At 37.5% G+C, this 23,050-nt stretch overlaps 2 protein-coding genes and 1 long non-coding RNA gene across 4 annotated transcripts in view; 1 reads left to right on the top strand and 2 right to left on the bottom strand.

The window, feature by feature from the left end:
- The window catches only part of LOC122299451 (U3 small nucleolar RNA-associated protein 21 homolog), a 31,201-nt gene extending 25,270 nt beyond the window's left edge, over window positions 1–5,931 (bottom strand). Inside the window, exons 1-3 of the mRNA XM_043109751.1 lie at window positions 5,739–5,931; window positions 5,602–5,629; window positions 5,327–5,427 (exon numbers count right to left, since the gene is read on the bottom strand). Of these exons, the coding sequence (XP_042965685.1) occupies window positions 5,327–5,427; window positions 5,602–5,629; window positions 5,739–5,864 (255 nt within the window). The 5' untranslated portion in view covers window positions 5,865–5,931. The remainder of the gene's footprint in view (window positions 1–5,326; window positions 5,428–5,601; window positions 5,630–5,738) is intronic.
- Window positions 5,932–11,276: 5,345 nt separating this feature from the next.
- LOC122299695 lies at window positions 11,277–11,996 on the top strand. The gene is made up of 2 exons (XR_006239730.1): window positions 11,277–11,595; window positions 11,779–11,996. It is a non-coding gene; the product is annotated as an uncharacterized LOC122299695 (long non-coding RNA).
- Window positions 11,997–13,373: 1,377 nt separating this feature from the next.
- Window positions 13,374–22,599, bottom strand: LOC122299407 (26S proteasome regulatory subunit RPN13-like). Of its 2 annotated transcripts, none has more exons than XM_043109670.1 (14): window positions 22,437–22,599; window positions 22,176–22,252; window positions 21,919–22,011; window positions 21,675–21,734; window positions 20,708–20,746; window positions 20,542–20,616; window positions 20,371–20,437; window positions 17,134–17,221; window positions 16,162–16,280; window positions 16,043–16,066; window positions 14,698–14,792; window positions 14,543–14,620; window positions 14,391–14,445; window positions 13,374–13,853 (listed from the first exon to the last, which is right to left on the bottom strand). In XM_043109670.1, exons 2-14 carry the CDS (start codon window positions 22,212–22,214, stop codon window positions 13,711–13,713), a joined length of 975 nt encoding a protein of 324 aa, XP_042965604.1. In that variant the 5' UTR covers window positions 22,215–22,252; window positions 22,437–22,599; the 3' UTR covers window positions 13,374–13,710. The 2 variants fall into 2 exon arrangements, with proteins under 2 accessions (XP_042965604.1, XP_042965605.1); XM_043109671.1 differs by having other exon boundaries at window positions 17,134–17,218.
- Between the last annotated feature and the right edge of the window lie 451 nt (window positions 22,600–23,050).

The raw sequence follows: 23,050 nt of genomic DNA, 5'->3' as shown, positions 1-23,050 counted from the left end.
TGTGAGATGTTACTAATGTGGAGAATATGGCTTCCATTTCACGATGCAAGATATCTCATTTGCCAATGAAAGATCTTAGCCTCCCGGGAAGGGTGCTCCGTTCAAATCGTGTATTAGAGAAAATGAAGCGGAAATTGGCTCATTGGAAAGGATGCATTTATCCAAAGCTGGTAAGGTCACTTTAATTAAAAGTACTCTTTCCCACATGCAGACCTACTTCTTATCATTATTCCCGCTTCCCACCAAGGTGGCTCAACACATGGAAAGATTTCAGCAAGATTTCTTATGGGGGCATGAATGATGCGTTTAAGTTTCACTTGATCAAATGGGTCACAGTATTGAACGGTATCTTAGGAGGAGGACCAGGTATAAAAAGTATGCAGGTGTTTAACAAGGCTTTGTTGGGCCAATGGCTTTAGAGATACCATCAAGAACGGGGAGCATTGTGAAGAAATGTCATAGAATCGAAGTACAGTGGAGCATGGGGAGGATGGTGTTCAAATGAGGTTCCACATGGGGTGGGGATTTGGAAGCACATAAGAAGAGGATGGGATACATATTTTAGAAATTCCCGCTTAAGGTGGGTGATGGATTGAAAAAAATCAAATTTTGGCATGACATATGGTGTGGCAACTTAGCACTCAAGGAATCTTATCCAGAAGTCTATGGTATAGCAAGAATAAAAGAAGCCTCAATTGCAAACCTTTTGGTTCTATCTAATGGTGCTCCGCAATGGAATGTCAATTTCTATAGAAATGCACCCAACAGGGAAGCTGATGCATTTTTGGAGTTTTATGACCTAGTATACTCTACTCGTATGAGGGGGGAAGTTGATGACAAGCTTTTCTAGCATCACTCCAAGAAATGGAAGTTCATCGTCCGCTCCTTCTGCCAAGCTATGAACATGCATAATACAAATCCATTCCCATGAAGAGTATTTGGAAGACAAAGGCACTCTTCTTTGAATGGACAGCCTCCTTGGGAAAGATCCTCAAACTTAGACAATTTAAGGAAATGTCGCTTCATTGTCATGGATTCGTGTTGTTAATGCAAAAAGAATGGGGAGTCCATTGATCATTTATTACTTCATAGCAAGATTTCCATGACCTTATCGAATGATTTCTTCACTCGGGGTGGGACTAACTTGTGTGATGCCAAGAAGGGTGATTGTTCTCCTAGCTTCTTGGAAAACCTTCAAGGTAACTCTCATATTGTAGCAATATGGAAGATGATCCTAATATGCCCATGGTGGTGCATTTTGGAGAGAGAGGAGCGAACAAAGTTTCGAAGAATGAGAGTGATCAATGGATGAGCTTAGAAAAATGTTTTTCAATACTTTACTCCATTGGTCTGTTGTAATTGTTTTTAATGGAATGAGCTTCCATGAATTTCTTATATCAGTAAACTAGCACGCCCAAGTGATGCTCTTGCGCATGGTCGCGTTTGGACAGATTCGTAGTTTCTTCCTCTTGGGAAACCCACTTTCCCACACTGTCAAAAACGGCTCCCCCGGCTTTGTTCATATCATTTTCCCCTTCTACTAGACTGTGGGGGTATTCAAGAGGAACGCAGATACTTTAAGTTTGAGAACATGTGGTTAAAGGTGGATGGGTTCGTTGAGAAAGTAAGCGCATGCTGGGCATCTTACCAGCTCACAGGCACTCCTAGCTTTATACTAGCTGGGAAACTAAAAGCTTTGAAAAATGATCTTAAAAAAATGGAACCTAAAAGTCTTTGAGAACATCAACGACCAGCGGAACAAACTCTTCATGGAACTACAGCATTTTGATGAAAACAAAGTAGAAAGGACATTATCAGATGATGATAGGGCAAGAAAATTGACGGTTGTTGCTGATTTAGAAAAAGTTACTGTTATGGAGAAGATTATGTGGAGACAAAAATCACGGGCCCTTTGGCTGAAGGAAGGGGATAGGAGCACAAAGTTCTTTCATAGAATTGCCAATTCCCATCGAAGAAATAATGCTATAGAGGTTCTCCATGTGGATGGCAGAGTTTTACTGGGTAGAGATGTCATCAAGGAGCATATTGTCCAGTTTTATGAGAAGCTTTTGACGGAGCAATACACTTGGAGGCCCAAGGTTAACGATCTAGACTTTGATTCCATTGATCACTCAAGCGCGGCTTGGTTGGAGAGGCCTTTTGATGAAAACGAGATTCCTGGAGTGTTAAAAGGTATGAATAAAGATAAAGCCCCGGGACCTGATGGTTTTCCAATGGCTTTCTTTTATACTTGTTGGGACATTGTCAAGGAGGATCTTATGAAAGTTTTTATCGAATTTCATACTCTCACGAAATTCGAGAAGAGCCTCAATGCCTCTTTCATCGCCCTCATTCCCAAGAGGGCAAGGTCGGTGGAAGTGAATGATTTCCGTCCCATAAGTTTGATAAGTGGGGTCTATAAGATCATTTTCAAAATTTTAGTGAAGCGGTTGAGCAAAGTACTGGGAAAGATCATCTTGAAGTCCCAAAACGCTTTTGTGAAAGGAAGGCAAATTCTTGACTCAGCCCTCATCGCCAATGAGTGCCTAGAGAGTAGAATCCGATCCAGCATTCCAGGTATCTTATGTAAACTAGACATGGAAAAGGCTTTTGATCACATGCAATGAGATTTTTTGTTGTATATCCTTGGTAGGTACGGTTTTGGGGCACGATGGTGCCAGTGGATAAAGCACTGTATTACAACAGCCAGATTCTCTGTTTTGGTCAATGGCACTCCTGAAGGACTTTTCAACAGCTCTCGGGACTTGAGACAAGGGGACCCTCTCTCCCCACTTTTATTTATTCTTGTCATGGATGTGCTGAGAAGGGCGGTGGAAGGGGGTTTTCTCTCGGGTTTCACGGTGGGCGGTCCCACACATGGCAGCTTCACAGTCTCCCACCTTCTCTTTGCCGACGATACATTGATTTTCTGTGACCCAGACCAGGAACAGTTCCGCTCCTTACGGGCACTTCTTCTTTGTTTTGAAGTTGTATCAGGCCTTAAGGTGAATTTATCCAAGTTAGAAGTAGTCCTTGTGGGCTCAGTCGACAACCTAAGTACAGTGGCAGCCATCCTGGGTTGCAAGGTTTCATCCTTGCCTATGAAGTATCTTGGACTCCCCTTGGGGGCCCCTAATAAATCTAAGTCTATGTGGGAAGGGATCATTGAGAAGTTTGAAGGAAAACTGGCAGGGTGGAAGAGAATCTACTTGTCTAAGGGGGGGAGAATCACTCTTATTAAAATTACGTCTTCTAACCTTCCAACGTACTTTACCTCTTTATTCCCAGTGCCAGCAGGAGTGGCAAATAGACTGGAGAAGATTTGTCGGGATTTCTTATGGGGAGGATTAGAGGATACAAGGAAATTCCATTTGATCAAATGGAATACAGTATGCACCCCTCTGTCTTGTGGTGGTTTGGGCATAAGGAATTTGAGAATTTTTAACAAGGCTCTCCTTGGTAAATGGTTATGGCGGAATCATCTTGAGGGAGGCGCTTTATGGAAAAATATCTTAGAATGCAAATATGGAAGTGTGTGGGGTGGCTGGTGCACAAAGAAAGTAAGAGGAGCTTATGGTTTGAGAGTTTGGAAATTTATCCGGAGTGGATGGGATGGTTTTCGGGGTCATTGTAGTTTTGTGGTGGTAAGGGGCACACAAATTAGATTTTGGCATGATATTTGCTCTAAAAAATACTTTCCCTTCCATTTATAGGATAGCTTTTGATCAGAATTCCTCAATGGCTGAAAAGATGTGTCTTACCGCTGATTCCATACTTTGGTCTGTGAGATTCACTAGAGCAGCACAAGATTGGGAGGTGGGCGCTATCACTGACTTCTACAGTGCGCTACATGACTTGAAGATCAAGGCTAGAGGGGAAGATAGATTATTATGGACATGCACAAGGAATAAGAATTTTCAGTCCGTTCATACTACAAGACCTTGACGAATCACTCCCCCAACGCTTTCCCTTAGAAGAGCATTTGGAGAAACAAGGTTCCCCCCAAGGTCGCTTTCTTTGGGTGGGTGGCGTCTCATGGTAAAATACTAACCATAGACCAGCTAAGGAAGCGTGGACTCGTCATAATGGATTGGTGTTTTATGTGCAAACACAATGCTAAATCAATGGACCACCTCCTCCTTCATTGCGACACAGTAAAGGTATTATGGTATGAGATTTTCTCGAGGCTTGGCATTGCTTGGGCCATGCCACGGAGGGTGATCGATTTACTGTCTTGCTGGCAAGGGCTAAGAGGGAATCGCCAGATTGCAGCTATATGGAAGATGGTACCTTTATGCTTAATGTGGTGCACGTGGACCAAGAGAAATGGCTGCTGTTTTGAGAATAAGGAATGCTCTCCGGATGCTTTTTGAGCTTTTTTCTTTCACACTCTACTCCTTTGGGCATCTACTATAGTTTTGAATGGAACAAGTCTTAGTGACTTTTCCACTACTATCCGTAGCACTTAGACTGTAAATAGGCTTTTTTCTTGTATACTCCCTGTGTACTCGGGCTTGGCCCATTTACGTGGATCAATAAAATTTATTTACCTATCAAAAAAAAAAAGTGATGCTCTTGTATATGTACCATATACCTAGGTTTTCGCCTATTCTTATTATCAATAAAAATTTTTTTACCCAATCAAAAAAAAAAAAAATCAGTTTGGTTCCCTGTTTTTGCCCGAACCAAATCAAACAAAATGAATTATTTGTTTTTTTATATATATACTATATATATTATACATATCATAAAGCATAAAATCGTAACCTAATTATACATATTCTAGTTAAATTTCAGACTGGACTTTAAGCTTTGGAACCTGTAGCTTTTTCTTGTATTTTATTTGGATATCCATGACTAAAATGAAAAATCATTCCATTCCATTCGAATAAAATCGAATTGAACAGAAACCGATTGAAACCAAACCATTTGGTTTTCCTAATATACTGGTCTGTTTTGGTTTCTAAAATCCTGAGACCAAACCGGTTGGTTTGGTTTGCCATTGTGCTCAAAACCCAACCAAACTGAACCGTCTTAACCCTAGTTAATAGCAAACATAAAATTCTTGTTACCATTTCAGAGATTTTTCATCCTAAGATCTTAAATGTTCAGAAGAATCATAAAGCATAGAGACAATTGTTTGCCTCGTTTTCCACCAAACTCACAAAATAACTGCACACTTCCACTAAAAAATAAAACAAGGGAAACAGTCTATTTCTTCATTTCCAATAAGTCGTGCATGAGTTTATTTAAATCAAAGAACAATCACCGCAACTACTGTCAAAGAAACACAGGGAACCACCGAACAAAATAATTCTACACAAACCTGGTGAGCACGCTTAAAAACCGCAATCTCATTCCCGTAGGCAACAAATGTGTACTCACGATAGGAAGCAAGAGCGCGAATCTTCTTTGGCAATTGAGGACCTTAGTTACACAGCATCATACAAAAAAAGATAATTAAACGCCTCATCACGCACTTTGCTACATGTTTTCCCACATATTTGTTTACTTATTGACAAAATTACTGATTGAAATGCAAAGCTAAAAATCAGCAGTGGAAACATAACAAAAGAAAAATTGAATGTGCGGAAAACTCACCGACAACAACCAGATTAAGCTTCTCGCACTGAAAAAACAAACAAAAACAAAGATTTCCCGCTAAATCAATTGTACTTACAAAAATGGAAAGTATGTAAAGGATTAAAAGAAAAAATGTATAATGAAGGTGAGAATACATTGTAAACTTGGAAAGCTTTGCCGACGCTGACAGTAACGAAGGTTTCAGTGCCCAGTCGCTGGACGGAGAAGGGGACGCTGGTCGTTATGTACCCTAGAGCTCTGTAAGGTTCGAATATTCCCATTCTACGAACCAGAGGAAGAGGGAGGGAGGGAGTGAGAGTGGGTACGAGGGTTTAGGGTTTTGGGGTCAGCCGCAAAATTAAAGAGGACAGTGGAGAAAACAATACGGTGCGCTTCGATGCAATTAATTGGATTCTGAATGGGTCCCGCTACAGACAGGCGAGTTTGCGTCCCCAGCTTGCAGTTTTAGATCCGAGCTGAATGAAACACTTTTAATCCGAGCTGAATGAAAATGAGTTAAATTTTTTTTTTTTAATGAATAGTAATAAATTGAGATGATAGATGAAATTTTATAGGATTTATTTAAAATAAATTTAAATATATTTAAATATTAATATAAGTTTAGATTATTTATAAAAAGTTAAAAAATATTATAGATTTTACGTATAAATAAATGTTGAGTTAAAAAAAATTATAAATTTTATATATAAAAAAATTTTAATTTGAGATAAATTTAATAATTAAATATTTAAATATTAAATTTAATTTAAAATTAAATTAAAATGAGTTTGATCTAAGTTTCAAGTAGGGCCTTATTCTTCAATGACCAACTGCTCAACTTAGTTTTCTCTCTCTCTCCGTGATTTCTCTCTCATGCTCATCTACCAGAACGACGGAATCGTCGCATGCACCACTACAGTAGGCTCACAGTGCCCTTCATCCTGCACGGAGTCCGCCTCCTGAATGCTCAGTAAATTCAACAGCCGCTAGCTCTCTTTCCTTGATTTCGGCTACTTAGGAGTTTGCTTGTTTCCTACATGCTAGTCACAGAAATAATAAAATGCCATTTGCGTTCTACTGTTTCGCTCATCATTTAAATTTTTTTATTGAAAGATTAAATGAGTGATTTTTAGTATATTAGTGTATTTTTTTATTTTTTTAAAATATTTAAATGTATTAAAAAATTTTTAAAAAAATACAAATGTGCTAGGCAGTATGCCCAGCGATCATTGTTGGGCGGCAGCCTAGTACTATTATTTTACTCCTATGACTTTTATTATGGGAATAGTGTTAGGTTGCCGTCTAGTAATGATCGCTGGTGTGCCGCCTAGTAACAATATGTTTGTTCTTTTTTTTATATATATATTTAAATATTTTTTAAAAATAAAAAAATTATATCAATATATTAAAAATTACTTTTTTAATCATTAAGTAAAAGAAAAATTAAATATATGAATGGTCAAAATAAGAAGGTAAATTCAAACGACATACTTGCATTTTCCTTATTATGTATTTATATTTCAGAACAAAAATGCTAGTCTCATCTAGAGTTAGGTCTCTTTTTTTTTTTTTTTACTTAATGATTAAAAAAGTGTGTTTTAGTATTGTTATAAATGTTTTTAAAAACTATATATTTAAAAATATAAAAAAATAAATGAAGAAAAAAATAAAAAATAAAACCTTTTTATTCTTCTCAGCGATGTAGCACGGCTCATTTCACAATTGTGCTTTGAATGAGAGGGTTTCACGTGGGCTGCAAGTTCTTCACGTGGGTTTCATAATTGTATTTTGGATTTGTTTTATATGAGCTTAAGTTTATTTTACTTGTATACCCTTTTAGTTTGAAAAAATATATTTACAGATATAATTGTGTATTAATATGTATATTAATCTGATGTGATTAATTAAAAAATAATATTAATTTAAATTTTAAATATAAAAAAATCAATATTAACACGTAAATTAATACATAATTTTACTTATGAGTTTTGCTACATACAAACGCAGTCGCATACTAATCTGTGTACCAATACTAATTTATTCATATTTAAAATTTAAATTAACACTGTTTTTAATAAAATCTACTTTTTAACCAATCACATCATATTAGTGCACAGATTAGTACACAATTATGATTGCAACTATATTTTTCCATCTTCCAAAGCTTTGGGGAATCTCTCTTGAAAACTGATTTTTCGATAAGTCCAAGTTCTAGAGCTTGTCGCTACCGAATGAACCCAGCAACTCCCCGAAAAGCTTGTTTTCGCCAAATTCATCATTTCCAGTTACGGCATATCCCACCTTTGCTCGTCGATCATGTCGGAAAGATTTTGGTTATTTGTTCCCGCTCTAGACGCCAAGTGTTCTGGTCGTTCTCCTATTGTTGGAGAAAGTTTTGGTCGACGGGAAAGATGAAGCTCACTTGAGTTTGGGCCTCCTTGGATTGGTTTGTACAGAAACTGAGTCCTTCATTTCTCCCACCTACATATCCCCAGGCACGTGTCTATTGAAAGTCTTTCGTATCTTTTTTATTTTATTTTTACAATTACACAAATGTCCCTTTCAGTGTGCAATCGGTATGCGGACCTGCCTGTACCTAGAAGAACTCTTGGAAGATTATCATAGCTAAGTGAAAACATGCTCTCTGGTAATATTCCAGAAGAATTTTCTTCATGCAACAAGCTTGTGAGTTTAGACCTCAATCACAATCAGCTAAGTGGCCAAATTCCAGTCAATCTCGCTAAACTACCAACGCTCGGCCTGCTTGATTTGTCTGCAAACCATTTGTCCAGAGAAATTAATTCCACCAAATTTAGGAAGAGTTGAATCCCTTGTGGAAGTGAATCTCTCTCAAAATCACTTCATGGAAGCTTACCGTCCACCGAAGCTTTCTTGCCATAAATGCCAACGTGGTTGCTGGCAACGATCTTTGTGGTGGCAATACTTCCAGCGGTTTACCGCCATGCAAAGACCTAAAAAGTCCCATGTGGTGGTATGTTCTCGCTTGCTTCTTAGCTACGTTGGCAATCTTTGCTCTTGCTACTCTTGTCATTGTTTTCATTTAACGAGGAAAGGAAAGAGTCGAAAACGAAGATGGAATGTAGGAAATGTAGATCTTTGACTCCAAGGCGTCAAGATCCATAACAATTGACGATATCTTGTCATTAACAAAACAAGAAAATGCCATTATGAGTGGGAGGAAAGAGATTTCATATAGAGGGAAGTCTTTCATGAACAACATGATGCAGTTCGTCGTGAAGGAAATCCATGATGCCAATTTAATTCAATCGGGTTATTGGTCTTTTGTCGCTAATTTCAGTAAGCTAAGGCATCCAAACATCATAAGGTTGATTGGAGTATGCCGATCCCAAATGGGTGGGTTTTTGGTTTACGACTACATGAAAGGTAAAATTTTGAGTGAGATTCTTCGTGACTTGAGTTAGGAGAAAGGATGTAAAATTGCCATTGGGATTGCGAGAGCGCTACAATTTTTGCATGGCTATGGTTAGCTGAGTGTTATGGTCGGTCTCCTATTGTCAGAGAAAGTTCTAGTCGATGCGAAAGATGAAGCTCACCTGAGTTTGAGCCTCCTGGATTGGTTTGTACGGACACCAAGTCCTTCGTTTCTCCCGCCCATGTAGCCCCAAGTACGTGTCTAATTGAAAGTCCATTTCTTTTCCTTTTATTTTGTTTTACAATTACTTAAATGCCCCTTTCGGTACACTATCGATCCGCGTATTCACCTTACTCCAGAGTTTGGAAAAATATAATTGCAAGCATAATTGTGCACTAATCTGTACATCAATATGATGTGATTGATTAAAAAGTAGATTTTATTGAAAACAGTGTTAATTTAAATTTTAAATATGAATGAATCAGTATTAGTACATAGATTAGTATGCGATTGTGCTTGTATATAGCAAAACTCCCAGAGTTTTCCTTAGCTGAATAGGGTTTTTTTAAGGAAAAATATAAAGGAAGTCAATTTTGCACTCCTTGCGCACCCATTACCTGGCATGTCACCTGCAACATAAAAACAAAGCATTTTAATATTGAGTGGGAGATGAAATTAACAGTGGGGTGAGGAAGAGCAAATCATCGAAAAGATAAAGATAACAGTTTTAGATCTCAGAACTCCGAAGCCCATTTCTAATTCAGCATTGTCTTCTTCTTCTTCTGACATTTCTTTCAAATTTTGGATGAGCATTTTCTGTGGATCATCACAATTTGAATTTGGTTTCTTCCATTAAAGATCCATTAATGCCAATTTAATTAAAGCCAAATTCTGAAATTGGGCCGTTGACAGTTTCAAATTTCACTATTGTAAATTTGTAATTTTTTTAGCTTATGGGCTTTAATGGGTGTCTTCGTTACCACTGAAGAACATGAAGAAGGTAAGCATTTTTGTTCATCATCCTTAATAATAAGTTCTCTAAATATTGCCTTTATTTAAAGAGTCTCATTTCCTAGAAGTTGTGCTTTATTTAATCGAATATCCACCAATAATCCAACTCATCCATCTCATTCCCACGAGAGCTATCATGTTTGTTGCTCTCACCTCCTCCACACTAGATTCAATCAAGCTCGAGCCTTCCACCCAAATCAACCATTTTAACAAGAAGATTGTTAATGCTCTAAAAATTGCACAAGTCATAAGGAAAGAAATAGTCATTATCGGCCCATTAAGGTGATTTGGGCCTTGAACGGCATGGTCTGGTGCCCCCAATAACGGTCCGGTGTTGTTGTACAATGATGGTGCATACATCCATGACGATAAAAAGAAAGTAAGTACAAAAAAAATAAATTAAGTTAATACACATATTTACGTAGTTCGGTATAATGCCTATGTCCATTGGCGTTTAAGGAAGAGAAATTCACTATAATATTCTTATTTATTCCCCTCACAGTACTGTTAATGTTTTAAAAATTGCACAACATGCCAAAATGGGAGAAAGAGTCATCTCCAACCTACTAAGGCGATTCAAGCCTCAAACGGGTGGTTTAATGCCCTTGGCAGTAGTCTAGTACTGCTGTATGGTGACGATGCATATATCTATTAGGGGTGTGCATCCGAACCGGATTTTTTTCGGGTCCGGTCCGGAAATCTGGAATCCGGGCGGTTGAGGAAAATCCGGATCCGGTTTTATAACTCGGTTATCCGTAACCGGGTTATAACTTTTTAAAAAAAAAAAAACATTCTAAAAACGACACCGTTCTTCCTTAGGTTGATTTCCTCTCCACTTTCAGACCACTCTCGAATCCTCCCCACTTTCAGACAACTCTCGAATCCTCTTGAGTCTTCACTGCTTCAGACTCTTCAGTCTTCATTGTCTATCTCTCATCGCTCATCTCTCAAATCTCGACTCAAATCATCTCTCGTCTCAGTCCTCGTCTCTCGTCTCAACCCTCGTCTCTCACGACTCTGAAGTTTTTTTAATCCAAAACCCTAGCCGAAACTTACAGTACGTTAATCTCTCTCTCTTTCTCTTTCTCTCAGTTTAGTTGGATTCATTTTTTCTGGATTTGTGTTTGATTTTCACTTGGGTCTGTTTGGATTTGTGTTTAATTTTCACTTAGATTTGTTTGGGTTTGTGTTTGATGTTCTGGGTTTGGTGGGTATGTTTGTTCTGTTTTTGCTAGTGACTGGCATTTGGGTCTGTTCTGTTTTTGCTAGTGACTGGCATTTAGTAGTGTTATTTCTGATTTTCCAGCGTCGGATGACACTCAAAAGTCCCACAGATTGAGGCATAGAATACATAAATCGTCTGGGTCATCTCATAGGACTATGAGCATATCTCTCTCCTGTGACTCGCAGTCTAAGGGGTATGTTTCTACTCCTCGTGGGTCGATGGTATGTGACATTTATCTAATCTTAGTTTTAGCCTTTGTGCCATCCAGCTTTCATGTGAAACAATAGTGACAAACATGTTCTTGGATTTGTAGGTGGATGCCATACCCAACCCATCAAAAGAGCAATTAGTAGATGTTGTTCAGAGGCATTTCATGTCACAGGTATTTTCAAAATGTGTTCACTTCGATCCTTTTCTAGCCATTTTCTATTTTTATATTTATAAAATACTGAATGAATAACATATGTACATTAATCCGGTAATGACATTGTTAGTTCAGCAGCTTTTGGATTATAGTTGCCATTATTCTGTTATGAAAAATGCATTTTTTTATCTATTGGTGAAGCAAATCGGCGAGTTGCAAGTCATTGTGGGATTTGTTCAGGCTGCAAAGAGAATGAAGACTCTGTGCAAATGACGATTCACGAAGAGAGAAATGAAGAGCTATGAATTTGGTTGTTTATGCTAACAGATACTGCACTTAAAAAATATCCACTCCCCTCTAGTGATTGTCTGTAATATATTTTATCCAGTGGCTTGTCTCTGTCTTGCTTTAGTAGGTTAGTATTACTTTGTACCGAATTATAGAGGTTCTTACTTTATTTTTTTCTTCGATTAATTTTTTTAGAAAATTCTTTTAAAGTGTTTTGATTATTTTTTTTTTAAAATCTAGGCAATTTAAATATGAGATTAGATTTTTTTTTTAAGTGATATAATTTCTTTTTAAAGTTATAAAGATTTTTTTAGATTTTTTTTTTTTTTTTCCCAAAACCCGGGTATAACTCGGATATTCGGGATTAAAAGTAAAAAAAAAAAAAAATCCGAATATCCGGATTGAATCCGGTTATCCGCCCGGATTGAGTCCGGGTTCAATTTGGGCGGATAACCACCCGGATTTTGAAATCCGGATCCGGATCTGGTTATGACCGGATACCCGGGTCCAGGTCCAGATGCACACCCCTAATATCTATGACAGTTAAAGAAAAGTAAGTGTAGAGAGAGAGAAAAAAAAAAAGGTGAACACACATATTTACGTGGTTTGGTATAATGCCTACGTCCACTAGCATTTGAGGATGAGAAATTAACTATTATATTCTTGTTTACAATCTCTGATAGTCTTTGATTCCTCACTGCACAATAATGATTTTGGACACATTTACTAGAGATGAAAACCTGCGCTGGAGCCCTCTATCTAGAGGTTGAAGGTGGAGTTGAAGAAAAAGAAATCCAAGGTCCCCAGGAAGAAGAAGAACCAACCATTTTAAGATGATCCATTTGTTCGTGTCTCCCCTACCATCCATTTCCCCTGACAGCCCAATACCTTATGCACCCCCTGACAAACCCATGCCTTATGCACCCCTTTGATAGCCCACCCTACTCCCTGCCATCCCTAACACCTACGTTACCTCCAGGCCTCCCTTCCCCGCTTATCCATTCTTGTCCTCTCGTGACTTGGTGGGCTAGGCTTAGGCCCAAATAAAAATCATCTTAAGTGAATGTATATAGATATGAGTAATTCTACGTACAGTCGTGGAGTATGCAAAAATCGCGTAATAATTTTAAAAAAGAATATAATCTATTATTAAAAAATTAATTTTTTATGTAAATTCTGTATTTACTCCCTTTTTTTAAGAGATTATGCAGCACACTTCACAATTACAAATATCATTTCTTTATAGATATTTTAGGAAAATTCCTTACACATCTCCACGCTAGCATCCTAAAAGGGTCTATTTCAACAATGGTCTAAGTAGCCTAATTGATCCTTTACTAGCATGCCACCTTTCCTATCAAATTAGGGTGGCAAGAAAGTGTCCAAAATATATCATAAAACGGTGACACTTTTCCTGAAGTAATGCTAGAGCATCGTGTGTCGGTCCTATGTGATGGCCCCATTATGATGGCTTTGCACCTTCAAAAGGTCAAATACCACAAACAAAATGAACATAAACTATTTAAATTCTAAAGCATTAAAGAACACATCAGCAGCCCAACCGTCGGTTTCAAAACAAACTATGATGGTAAGTCAAATCCAGTTCTCAGTATAATGTCTTCAGTGCAACATATGATATTTTCAGATCTGTGTAAAGGAGTCATGTATCCAATTTAAAATCAAGACCTTTCATTGCTTCTTCCCCAACCCTTAAACCCTCTTTTTTCCTCCTCCTTCCCCAATTTAAAAATGTATGCGAGAAATACTGAGTGAGCATGTAAGTCTCATTTGCCTATAACAATTAAGGAAAAAGGAAACGAACAGAGATGAATAAAAGCGCCTGTACTACTGGGGCTCATCCATGTGGTCAGTCCGACTACAAGATTGAGGTCTTAAATCCTTGTCATCTTGCCTTGACTCCTCAGACTCAGATGTTCCAGAAACAGAAGCCTCGAGTGCCTCAAGAAAAGATAAAACAGTGAACTTGTCTGCAAGAGAAGAGGAAAGACATAAAAAATTCATCGGATCATGACGTAATGAGTGGATAAATCAAATGATGATTAAACAATCTCCCTCATAAATGAGGTCATTTTAAAACCATCTTTTTATTATTATTTTCTTTTTCACTTCCTTTTTATTTTTTTCCAGCAATGGGTTCTGAAGGCAGCAAATTAAAAGCTTGAGCTCTTTACATGTTTCAATCCACAGATGGTCTTTTAACAAACATGGAGTGTCAGGTGGTTTCAAAGACTGTTCTCAACATCCAAGTCCTAAAACAAGCATATAACCCAAACCTACAGACTTTATGTCACCCTCAGAATTCTCCATCTAGAAACTTCACTGAGCTCCCTAAGGTTCAATGTGGAAAACAGAAGAAACTAAAGCCCATGATAAAAGGGAAGGATTTGCCTTGTATACTGAAGTTCTACATAACCAGCATGACAAGCATGATGGACACAAGATCTTGTAGAGTCAACATGGGAATAAAAAACAAAGCTAAGAGATTTTGGAACCTAACAACTTACATTTACTTGGGTCAATACCAAACTGAGACAAATCTATCTGTCCAGTTCGAAGTACCTACAAAAAAATTGTTGATGAAATACAGGTCATCTAAGAGAACTCAATGCATCTTGCAAAAATAGAAAACTAACTAGGTGGGGCTAAAGATCCTCACATAAGTAAACGAATCCACTTGTTGGCAGAAAGATGGACTCTGCAGCAACTCCAATATATCTTCTGGAGTCCGGTGACCCTACAGTCATATAAACAGTAAAATTCGTAAAATGGACCAACACTGGAATAAAGGATTAACTCCAGAAAACTATACACCTCAGGCAAGTATGATGCTAAACACTGTTCCAATGGCAACGTCTCGATCAATGGCATGATCAAATCAGGCTTCAAAATCTCTCTCAATCCAAAGCCTAGTCACAAAAGAAAAGAGAAAATTAAACACAGATGTTGATGGAAGTAAAAATTAACATTTGCCTTTCATAAAATTAACATGTTCATGAATCATTCATAGATCCTTTTTTTTTTTTTAAATAAGTATTTTTATTGAAAACCCTCACTGATGGTGGAGGAAAACCGTGGAAACAACCCTCATCGCACCAAAAAAAAAAAACTAATAAGAAAAGCTCAAAACCCTATTACTTACAACATATTACCAGCAATCCTATCCTATCCAATCTCAACAGGCCTGTTATCTCCTTTGGGGACTCATTCATAGATCCTACTTGTAGGTTTTTCCAGATAAATTTAACCTAAACCTAATTACATTACCGTAAGAGTTAACAAAAAGCCAGTAAATAGAGACGATCTGGCCAATAAGACATATCCTGGACAACCAACATCATGCAACCTGCCTCTTAAGAATCTACTGCAACCAGGTCTTCCAGTAGAAATCACCCTTTAACACACCCTTTTTTAAGTGCCATTTTAACACACTCAAAACAATGAATTAAATCCCACAAGCAGAAGCATCTGTCATAGATAACAGACAAGAAAGGAAGAAATGCATATGGTAATATGATGATAAGGCCTGCCCTTCTTTTTCTATTGGCAAGCTATACAAAGACTCATGAATCTTTCATAGGTTAAATGAAATATACAATAGCTGTTAAGTCTTTTTATTTCCATGTGATAGTGTATGCTTTGTAATTGTGGCATGTGACACAGACACTTCTCGGCAGCATTTTAATGTAGTCTCAATATCTGAAACCTAATATAGTCTCAATATCTGAGGGTTTCATCACATCTTTAAATTCCAATATATGCATCACCGGTAGTTTTCCCTCAATAAAGGTTTCTCACACACGTCTTAAAGGACGACATAAAGCATTCTTGGGAAAGGGAAGTGGCCAAAGAAGTGGCTTAACTCAGTAACCCTTCACAGAAATTATGAAGAAAAAAAGTTCTGGTGGAAGTATCATGCTACAATTTGTTATCCAACTTAAGTCTTTCTCATCTGACTCACACTAACCAACACATTGTATTAACTTTTCTTCCTCTTCTCTATTTTTTGTTCTCTCTCTCTCTTTTTTTTTTTTTTTCTTTTTTGGTGTCAATAATGTACAGCTTCAAAAGTTTGCATATAATAGCATGATTGACAGGCTTCTTTACAGTCTAGCTGATACCAGAGATTGCTACATAAAACAGAAAATCAAATTATCACCTCCATCATGATCCCCAGCATTATCTGCAACATATATCATAAAATAACAGGAGAGTGAGACTTTACAGCATTAATGGCAAAGAAAATATAAAGCATTCTTTAAGGAGACAGCTTCATACCTGCAGGCCCAATGCTACTTAAGATTTGTTGCAGGTATTCCAGTTTCACCGGTCCAGATGAAGAGGTGACCTCACTAGTTATATTTGCAGCCAAGTTTGTGCTGACCAAGTTTCCAGCTCTGTAAACCAGAATATGGAGATTGATTTAAAGCAATGTCCAGCAATTTGAAAGAAATTACGGAAACTTAGTTACTTTAGGGACGCAATACATCATCTATCTCAGTCCAGATTGCTTCAGAAGAATCAACTAATAGATGACTATCAAAATAGAACAAAATAGCATACAAAACAACATGACCAAAATGATGCATGTCCCAAAGGACTTGGGGGAACCAATGATCATTCAAAGAGCATATGGCAACAAATCAAATATAAATCTTATAAAATATAAGAAAATCATCAGAAAGATACATTAGAGAGAAAAATAGTTTCTACGCTGCACAAAACTCTAATCCCAAACCCTCCTGTCAAAAGCCACCTTAACCCACCACCGTGCTCAACAGGATGCATTTTCATATGTCATATGCTTTAGTAGACAGTAGTTGCCTAGCTGGCATCGTGAATGCCTTGCTCTCTCCTTAGAAAGAACTACCACCATTAATAGTGTTTTCAAGAATCTCAGCTTTTATCTATTCAGATAAATATGATCCTTGAATGAATCCATTAATGTGCTGGACTTCATGGGGTGTGTGTGTTTATGTGTACCACAGAGTTGTTCAGATTTTCAAAATATCTTATAAAGAAGTGAAATGATTAAAAGAACTTGTCTGGCTTGAGATATTACAAATCCAACATGGTATCTGCTTTCTAATTGAGATTTTCAATGGTGCAGACTTCATTACTCTCAACTTGAACCCCATCCAATTGAACCCATTACCAGACCTAATTAACAAGCAATCATATTGACTGGTCTTTTATTATTATCATTACTATTTTTCAATCATTAACATCAATTTGCTATAAGAACTGTACCTTGATGAGATATCATCTTCAATCATATCTTCAGACACTTGTAGAGGAACAGAAGGATCAGGATCTTCATCAGTAGGGAACTCCTCTGCTAGAAACAGCAAAATAAGAGCACATACTCACGGAAATCATAAACCAAAAACAAAAAAAGCAGCATGTCTATCAATTTCAACATAGCAGCTTTTCGAAATCAATATGAAGTCCAGGCATATCATTAAAATTTGCACTGCACAACGATATATTTGCAAAGAATGGAAAGCATGGAATACAATATATTATTGGCAGGATGGGAAGGAAACTATTTGATAAGACAAGCATGGCTAAAGAGAGGATGTGTAGAAAAAAAAACAATAATAAAAAGAAATAACGTTGAGAACTCTGTTTTCACTTTTGCTTTCCCAAAGCAAAATGGACCTTAAAAAGTTAGAATAGAACTTATTAAAGATTTTTTTTTTAATAATTAATAAGAGATTCTTATTGGAAATGAATGTATAGGTGAAACCCATGTACACAGGAAGTATACAAAAGAAAATGCCTAAGTACATTCTAGAAGATGGAAAGTGACATCAGAAAATCATGAACAGCGGATCCATTATTCCCTAAAGCTGAAATCCAAGACAGCAAGGATCGTACAAAAAAGTTCCAGCTTTGTTCTAGAGAACGCTCTTTATCATTAAAACACCGCTCATTCCTTTCCATCCAAATACACCATATAAGACACAAAGGAGTCATCTTCCAAGCCGCGCCTACTTCAGAACAACCATGAATCCATTTCCAACACTCAAAGAGGTCAACCACTCTCAACGGCATCACCCAAGCCAAACCAATTCTACAAAAAATGACATTGCACAAAGCCCTTGCCACCTCACAATGCAAAAGAAGATGATCTACAGTTTCCCCATTCTTTTTGCCCATGAAGCACCACTCCACAACAATAATACCACACTTCCTTAAATTATCCAGCATCAAGATTTTCCCAAGGGATGCAGTCCAAGTGAAAAAAGGCACATTGGAAGGCGCATATTAGGGCTGTATAGAAACCGGCCGGACCAACCGTCTCCGAAGCAAACTGGCAGCCGGATTTAGGAACCGGCCAAAACCGGTGAAGAATCGGTCGGAGGGCGAGAGGATTTGAGGGAAAACCGATGTCGGCGGTTTACGCCGGTTGGAGCCCCTGGGAAATCACTAAACCAACCGATCATTTCTTTTTTCTAAATATATGTATATTAAACGGCACCGTTTCACTTAAATGAGTGAAACAACATCGTTTTTCCAAGTGGAAATGAAAAATATATATATATATATATAGAATGGTGTATTTTGGTTTAAAACCAAACGACGCCGTTTTGAATTAGGTTTCATTAGCCCCTCCCCTTCTTCTTCTTCCTCGAGTCGTCTTCTTCCTCTGCAACCCTAAACCCTATGCCTTCTACTATCACTTGACAATGGACGCGGCATCCCTCCTCCATCACAGAGACGCCGACGGCAGACCCAAGAACCAAACCACGCCGCATCGAGACCAATAATATCGGTTTTCTCTCCCCAATTGAGCGGTTTCGGCCGATGTTGAGCTCTCATGGCAGACATCGGTGGGGTCTCGGTTTGGCACCGAAACCATCGGTGTACACCCCTAGCGCATATGACCTCCAAATACACTTCCAAGGAAAAGGAAGATTATCCTGAAAAGACAATAGCTAACAGTACGAACGGAAAGAGAATTTTTTACACCCCTTCGACATCCACAATATCCTATCCACAACATTACCACCAAGCCTCAAAGAGTATAAAAAGCTAAAAATAGTTGAAACTTCATCAATCTCCCAATCCTGAATATTCCAAGTTAAACAAATATCCCACTTAATCGCACCATTATAACTACAAATCAAATCTGAAATGGCAGCAAACTGATCTGAAGCCAATCTAAAAATAGCCGGAAACACACTATTAAGGGCCCGATCACCACACCAAATGTCCAACCAGAAACAGATCCTAGATCCCTCACCGACAGCAAAGTTTACATGACTAACAAAGCTCTCCCAGCCCTTTCTAATGAACTTCCAAAGCCCCACACCATAAGCCCCCCGAACGGCATTAGAACACCAAACCCCCAAGCACTACCATATTTCCAATCAATGAACTCCCTCCAAAGCAACTCCCCTTCCAATTGATATCTCCATAGCCAAGCCCAGACCAACTCTTTGTTTGCCCTTCTTCTCCTCGCCCAATTTTGGGCCCACAAAGACCGGCCCAAGTGTATCGTCAAACACCTGCTTATCCACTCCTCCAGACTCTCTACCCACTCCATCCTTAAACGAGCCCAAGCCCATTTTCAACCAACGTAACATGAAATCACTTTTATCCCTCATATCCAATAAGGTACTCTGCATGCACAACAAATACATGCCTTCTTCAGCCCTTGACACACCACCCTTGGAAACCCAAGCGTCATCTTTGAGAAAATTGAATTCCAGCTGCACCACCTCCCCACCGTCTGCCCCGCGAACATACCGCTTGCTCCTCGAGCAACCATGAGTCTCCGAAGAAGATGACAGCTTCTTCAGTACCTCCACAAAAGACCCCTTCAGACCAAACATTGCTTGAGCACGAGAAGACAAAGAAACCCTCTAAGGAGCTGGTCTGTTTTTCACACCCGAAACAGAGGACATGGAAACTAACTCTTTCAACATGGCAGCAAATCACCTCCACCCCTCATCCTTCAATCCTTCCTGGACGGCAATAAAACCACGCCTCACCTCTTTCCCGTATTTAGACAATGTTAAGAAGCGGCCATATTTGTTATGGCAACACTAGGTAAGCAACACTTGATTCCCATTACGTCTAGACTTATAAAAATCTGACGGACCAATTGACGCACCACAAGCAATCAATACAGTGGCCAACCAATCCACGGCATAAACATCCACAGTAATGAACTTTGTAACCTTACAACTTTTCTCCATGATCCGCCACCACTTGTCATTCTTAGGATAAAATTAAAAAATCTTAAAGAGTGAATGAGCAACTTCCTACTAACACACCCATCGCGGGAAAATACTAAAAAAAAAAAGAGAAAAAATTAAAGTGTAGAGAAGAGGCTGAAAGAAGGAAAAGGAAAAGGAAAGGCGAATTTAGGCTAGGAGTGCCAGAAAAAGGAAAACGGAGACTCATGAGAGAGAGTGGGAGAGAGAGATACTTATTATAGATGAGACAATTGAATCACTTTAATCAGAAATTATATACCTATCGGTCGATTGAGGTGGTAATTGACTGCACTACATAGCTGTGAGTCACCATCAGAATTGGGCTCCTGAAAAAAATTTAAGGCATAACATGTCAAAATCATAGGAATAATCTCACAACTAATTCTTACAAAAGGAGGAGAGAAAAAAAATCAGGACCAATAAACCTGACCTGCATCCAAAAAAAGAACTTCCTGTCGTCACTATCGAACTTTAGGATGTATACTCTGTCTGATGATTGATTAACCTAAGTACAAGAATGGCATCACTGATGATCACTAATGTACTCAAACATACCACGATTACAATGGGCAAACAATAAATACAAAATGATATACCTTCTCAAAAAATGCCTCATCAGGAAATACAATTTGATCCTACAATAACTTGTGTCATGGAAAGCCAGGAAGCATATGTCCAATAGCCACATAAGAAACGGTAATAAAAAGAGCAAAGACTAAGGATCAGAGAACATTAGTACAAAAGGTAAAAGAGGAAGGTGGCATACATCATACATACAGCAGACTTGCAAAGGGAAGGGCAAGGACAGAGCTATAATGTAATACCACCATGAAAACAATGAGAATGTAAGCTGCTAATAGTAAGAGCATCAAATCTCATCGTCTTAGTTTTTCTTATAAGTCAAATCTCATCGTCTTAGTTTCAACCTCCATAGAAGAAATGAAGAAAAGACACAATGAGTTCAATGCTCATTTTATAATATAATATAAAGCTAACATGGATGACAACCTGCTGACCCGATAATGTCTCTAACCGCAATACAAAGCCCACCCATATGTAGCCATTCTGTAATTTCAAATTATTTTTCCCTTTTAGAAAAGAACAAACCATGTCCAAACCAGATTTGTATCTGGTAAATATCAAACAACGAATGCTTTAAGGAATCTGTGGTTTCTAGCCTCACCAACAGTAGATCTAAATAAAAAAATTAGAGCACAAAACAAATTATCCAAAACTGTTGATAATGATAATTAGTAGAAATTAGTAAATAGTGATATAATGGTACAAGAAAAGGTTTACGAGGGATGCCTATGCACTTTCTCAGATGATAACATGTGAAAGAAAAAAAAGGAACAAATAAATGGGTTCTTCAATAAAGATACCAAACCTTAGCAATTCTGAGACATGGGAATTGAGACCAAATGCCCAACAAACTGAATGACCACATATAAATGTTTCATATGCATATATACCACACAATACTTTCACGGAAAATCAAGAATTCAAGGGAATGAAATTGAAGCTAAAGCAGCCAATAAAAAGAAAATGTAATAGTAAGGATACATCTTCGACAGCATTCTTTGTCCGATCAATCCACTGAAAATGGACCAAGCCTTCCTCCCCCTGACAAAAGATTCAAGATAGATTTTACCTTCAAAAGTTGTGCCAAGACATAGGTTCAAAAGATGAACCAAAACTAAGAGACATGGATGATCAAATTTTTAAAAAAATGGATCTTTAGACAAATGGAATGCTAAAGGGAAAAAAAAAAAAAAAAAAAACATAATTTTTTTCTTACTCAGCATACCCTTGCTATGCGAACAAGCCCTTTGCGAGTATCAGGGACAACCCTTTTCCCGTCAAAAAACATTTTACCAGCTCGAAACTCCAGCATGATTTCCTGTCAATTGAAGCTTATGTGATGAATTGATGCAACAAATACCATGGGACCACAAGAATCTTAACAAACACCACCTAAAACGAACACATACGTACTTATTTTATGCATACGCGTGCGCGCGCGAGCAAACAAATTTCTTAATAAAGCCCCAAAAAATTACGTACCTGCATTTGTGGAAAAACTTCGGTTGAAGACGAACCCATAGCTCCGCTAATCTCCTTATTTTTATTTCCAATTGTAACTAAAAAAGAAAGAATAGACAGATGAATTAAGGTAAATTCACTGCTTATTTAACTTGTAAAAAAACAGTTAGAGATCTTTGTTTTTTCTTTTCGTTTCTTCAAATAAAACCCAGATTGAAAACCAAAACCCTAACAGAGGGAAAGGAGTTTGTATCAGATTTATGATTATAAAAATTTTCGGACCTTCAGAAATACACGAAGTTTCTAGGTAAAATCCGTCGCGAGCTTGAACGTACTCCGGGTATATATCATATCAAGAGAGGGGTTTATAGAGTCCCCGTCCATCCGCTCACCAAGAGCCTGGAAAGAGAAATACAATTTGCATCGAAATAGTGTCCCGAACGTGTCTTTCGAAAACTCTGCCTTTTTAAAAAAAAAAAAAAATTAGTGATTAAGAAATTTTTTTAAAATAATATTATGATTTTTTTTAAATATTAATGATGATTAAAATAATGTATAAAAAAAATAAAATGCATGGTGGTGTATTTTCAGGAAATATTTCAGTGACTCTAGAATCACTCGCCTGAAAATTATCAAGCAATGTTGACACCACGTGTCTAAGAACGTTATAAAAAATAAAAATAACACTAAAGGTTGTTTGAAAATATATTTCATTTTAAAATTCTTGCATAGTCTCGTTTTATCTCATTTTTAATCATAATTTAGATATAAATATTTTCAAATTAATCATTATAATTTTTTAAATTTTTAAATAAAAAATAAAAACAATTCAATTTTTTTAAATCTTCAAAAAATTATATTATAAAATTATATTTAAATAATATTTTAATTTTATA

This window comes from Carya illinoinensis, chromosome 16 (assembly GCF_018687715.1).
Source record: "Carya illinoinensis cultivar Pawnee chromosome 16, C.illinoinensisPawnee_v1, whole genome shotgun sequence".
NCBI classification, from domain to species: Eukaryota; Viridiplantae; Streptophyta; class Magnoliopsida; order Fagales; family Juglandaceae; genus Carya; species Carya illinoinensis.
The sequence above is the reverse complement of the archived record's forward strand: the minus strand, read 5'-3'. Positions and strand labels throughout refer to the sequence as shown.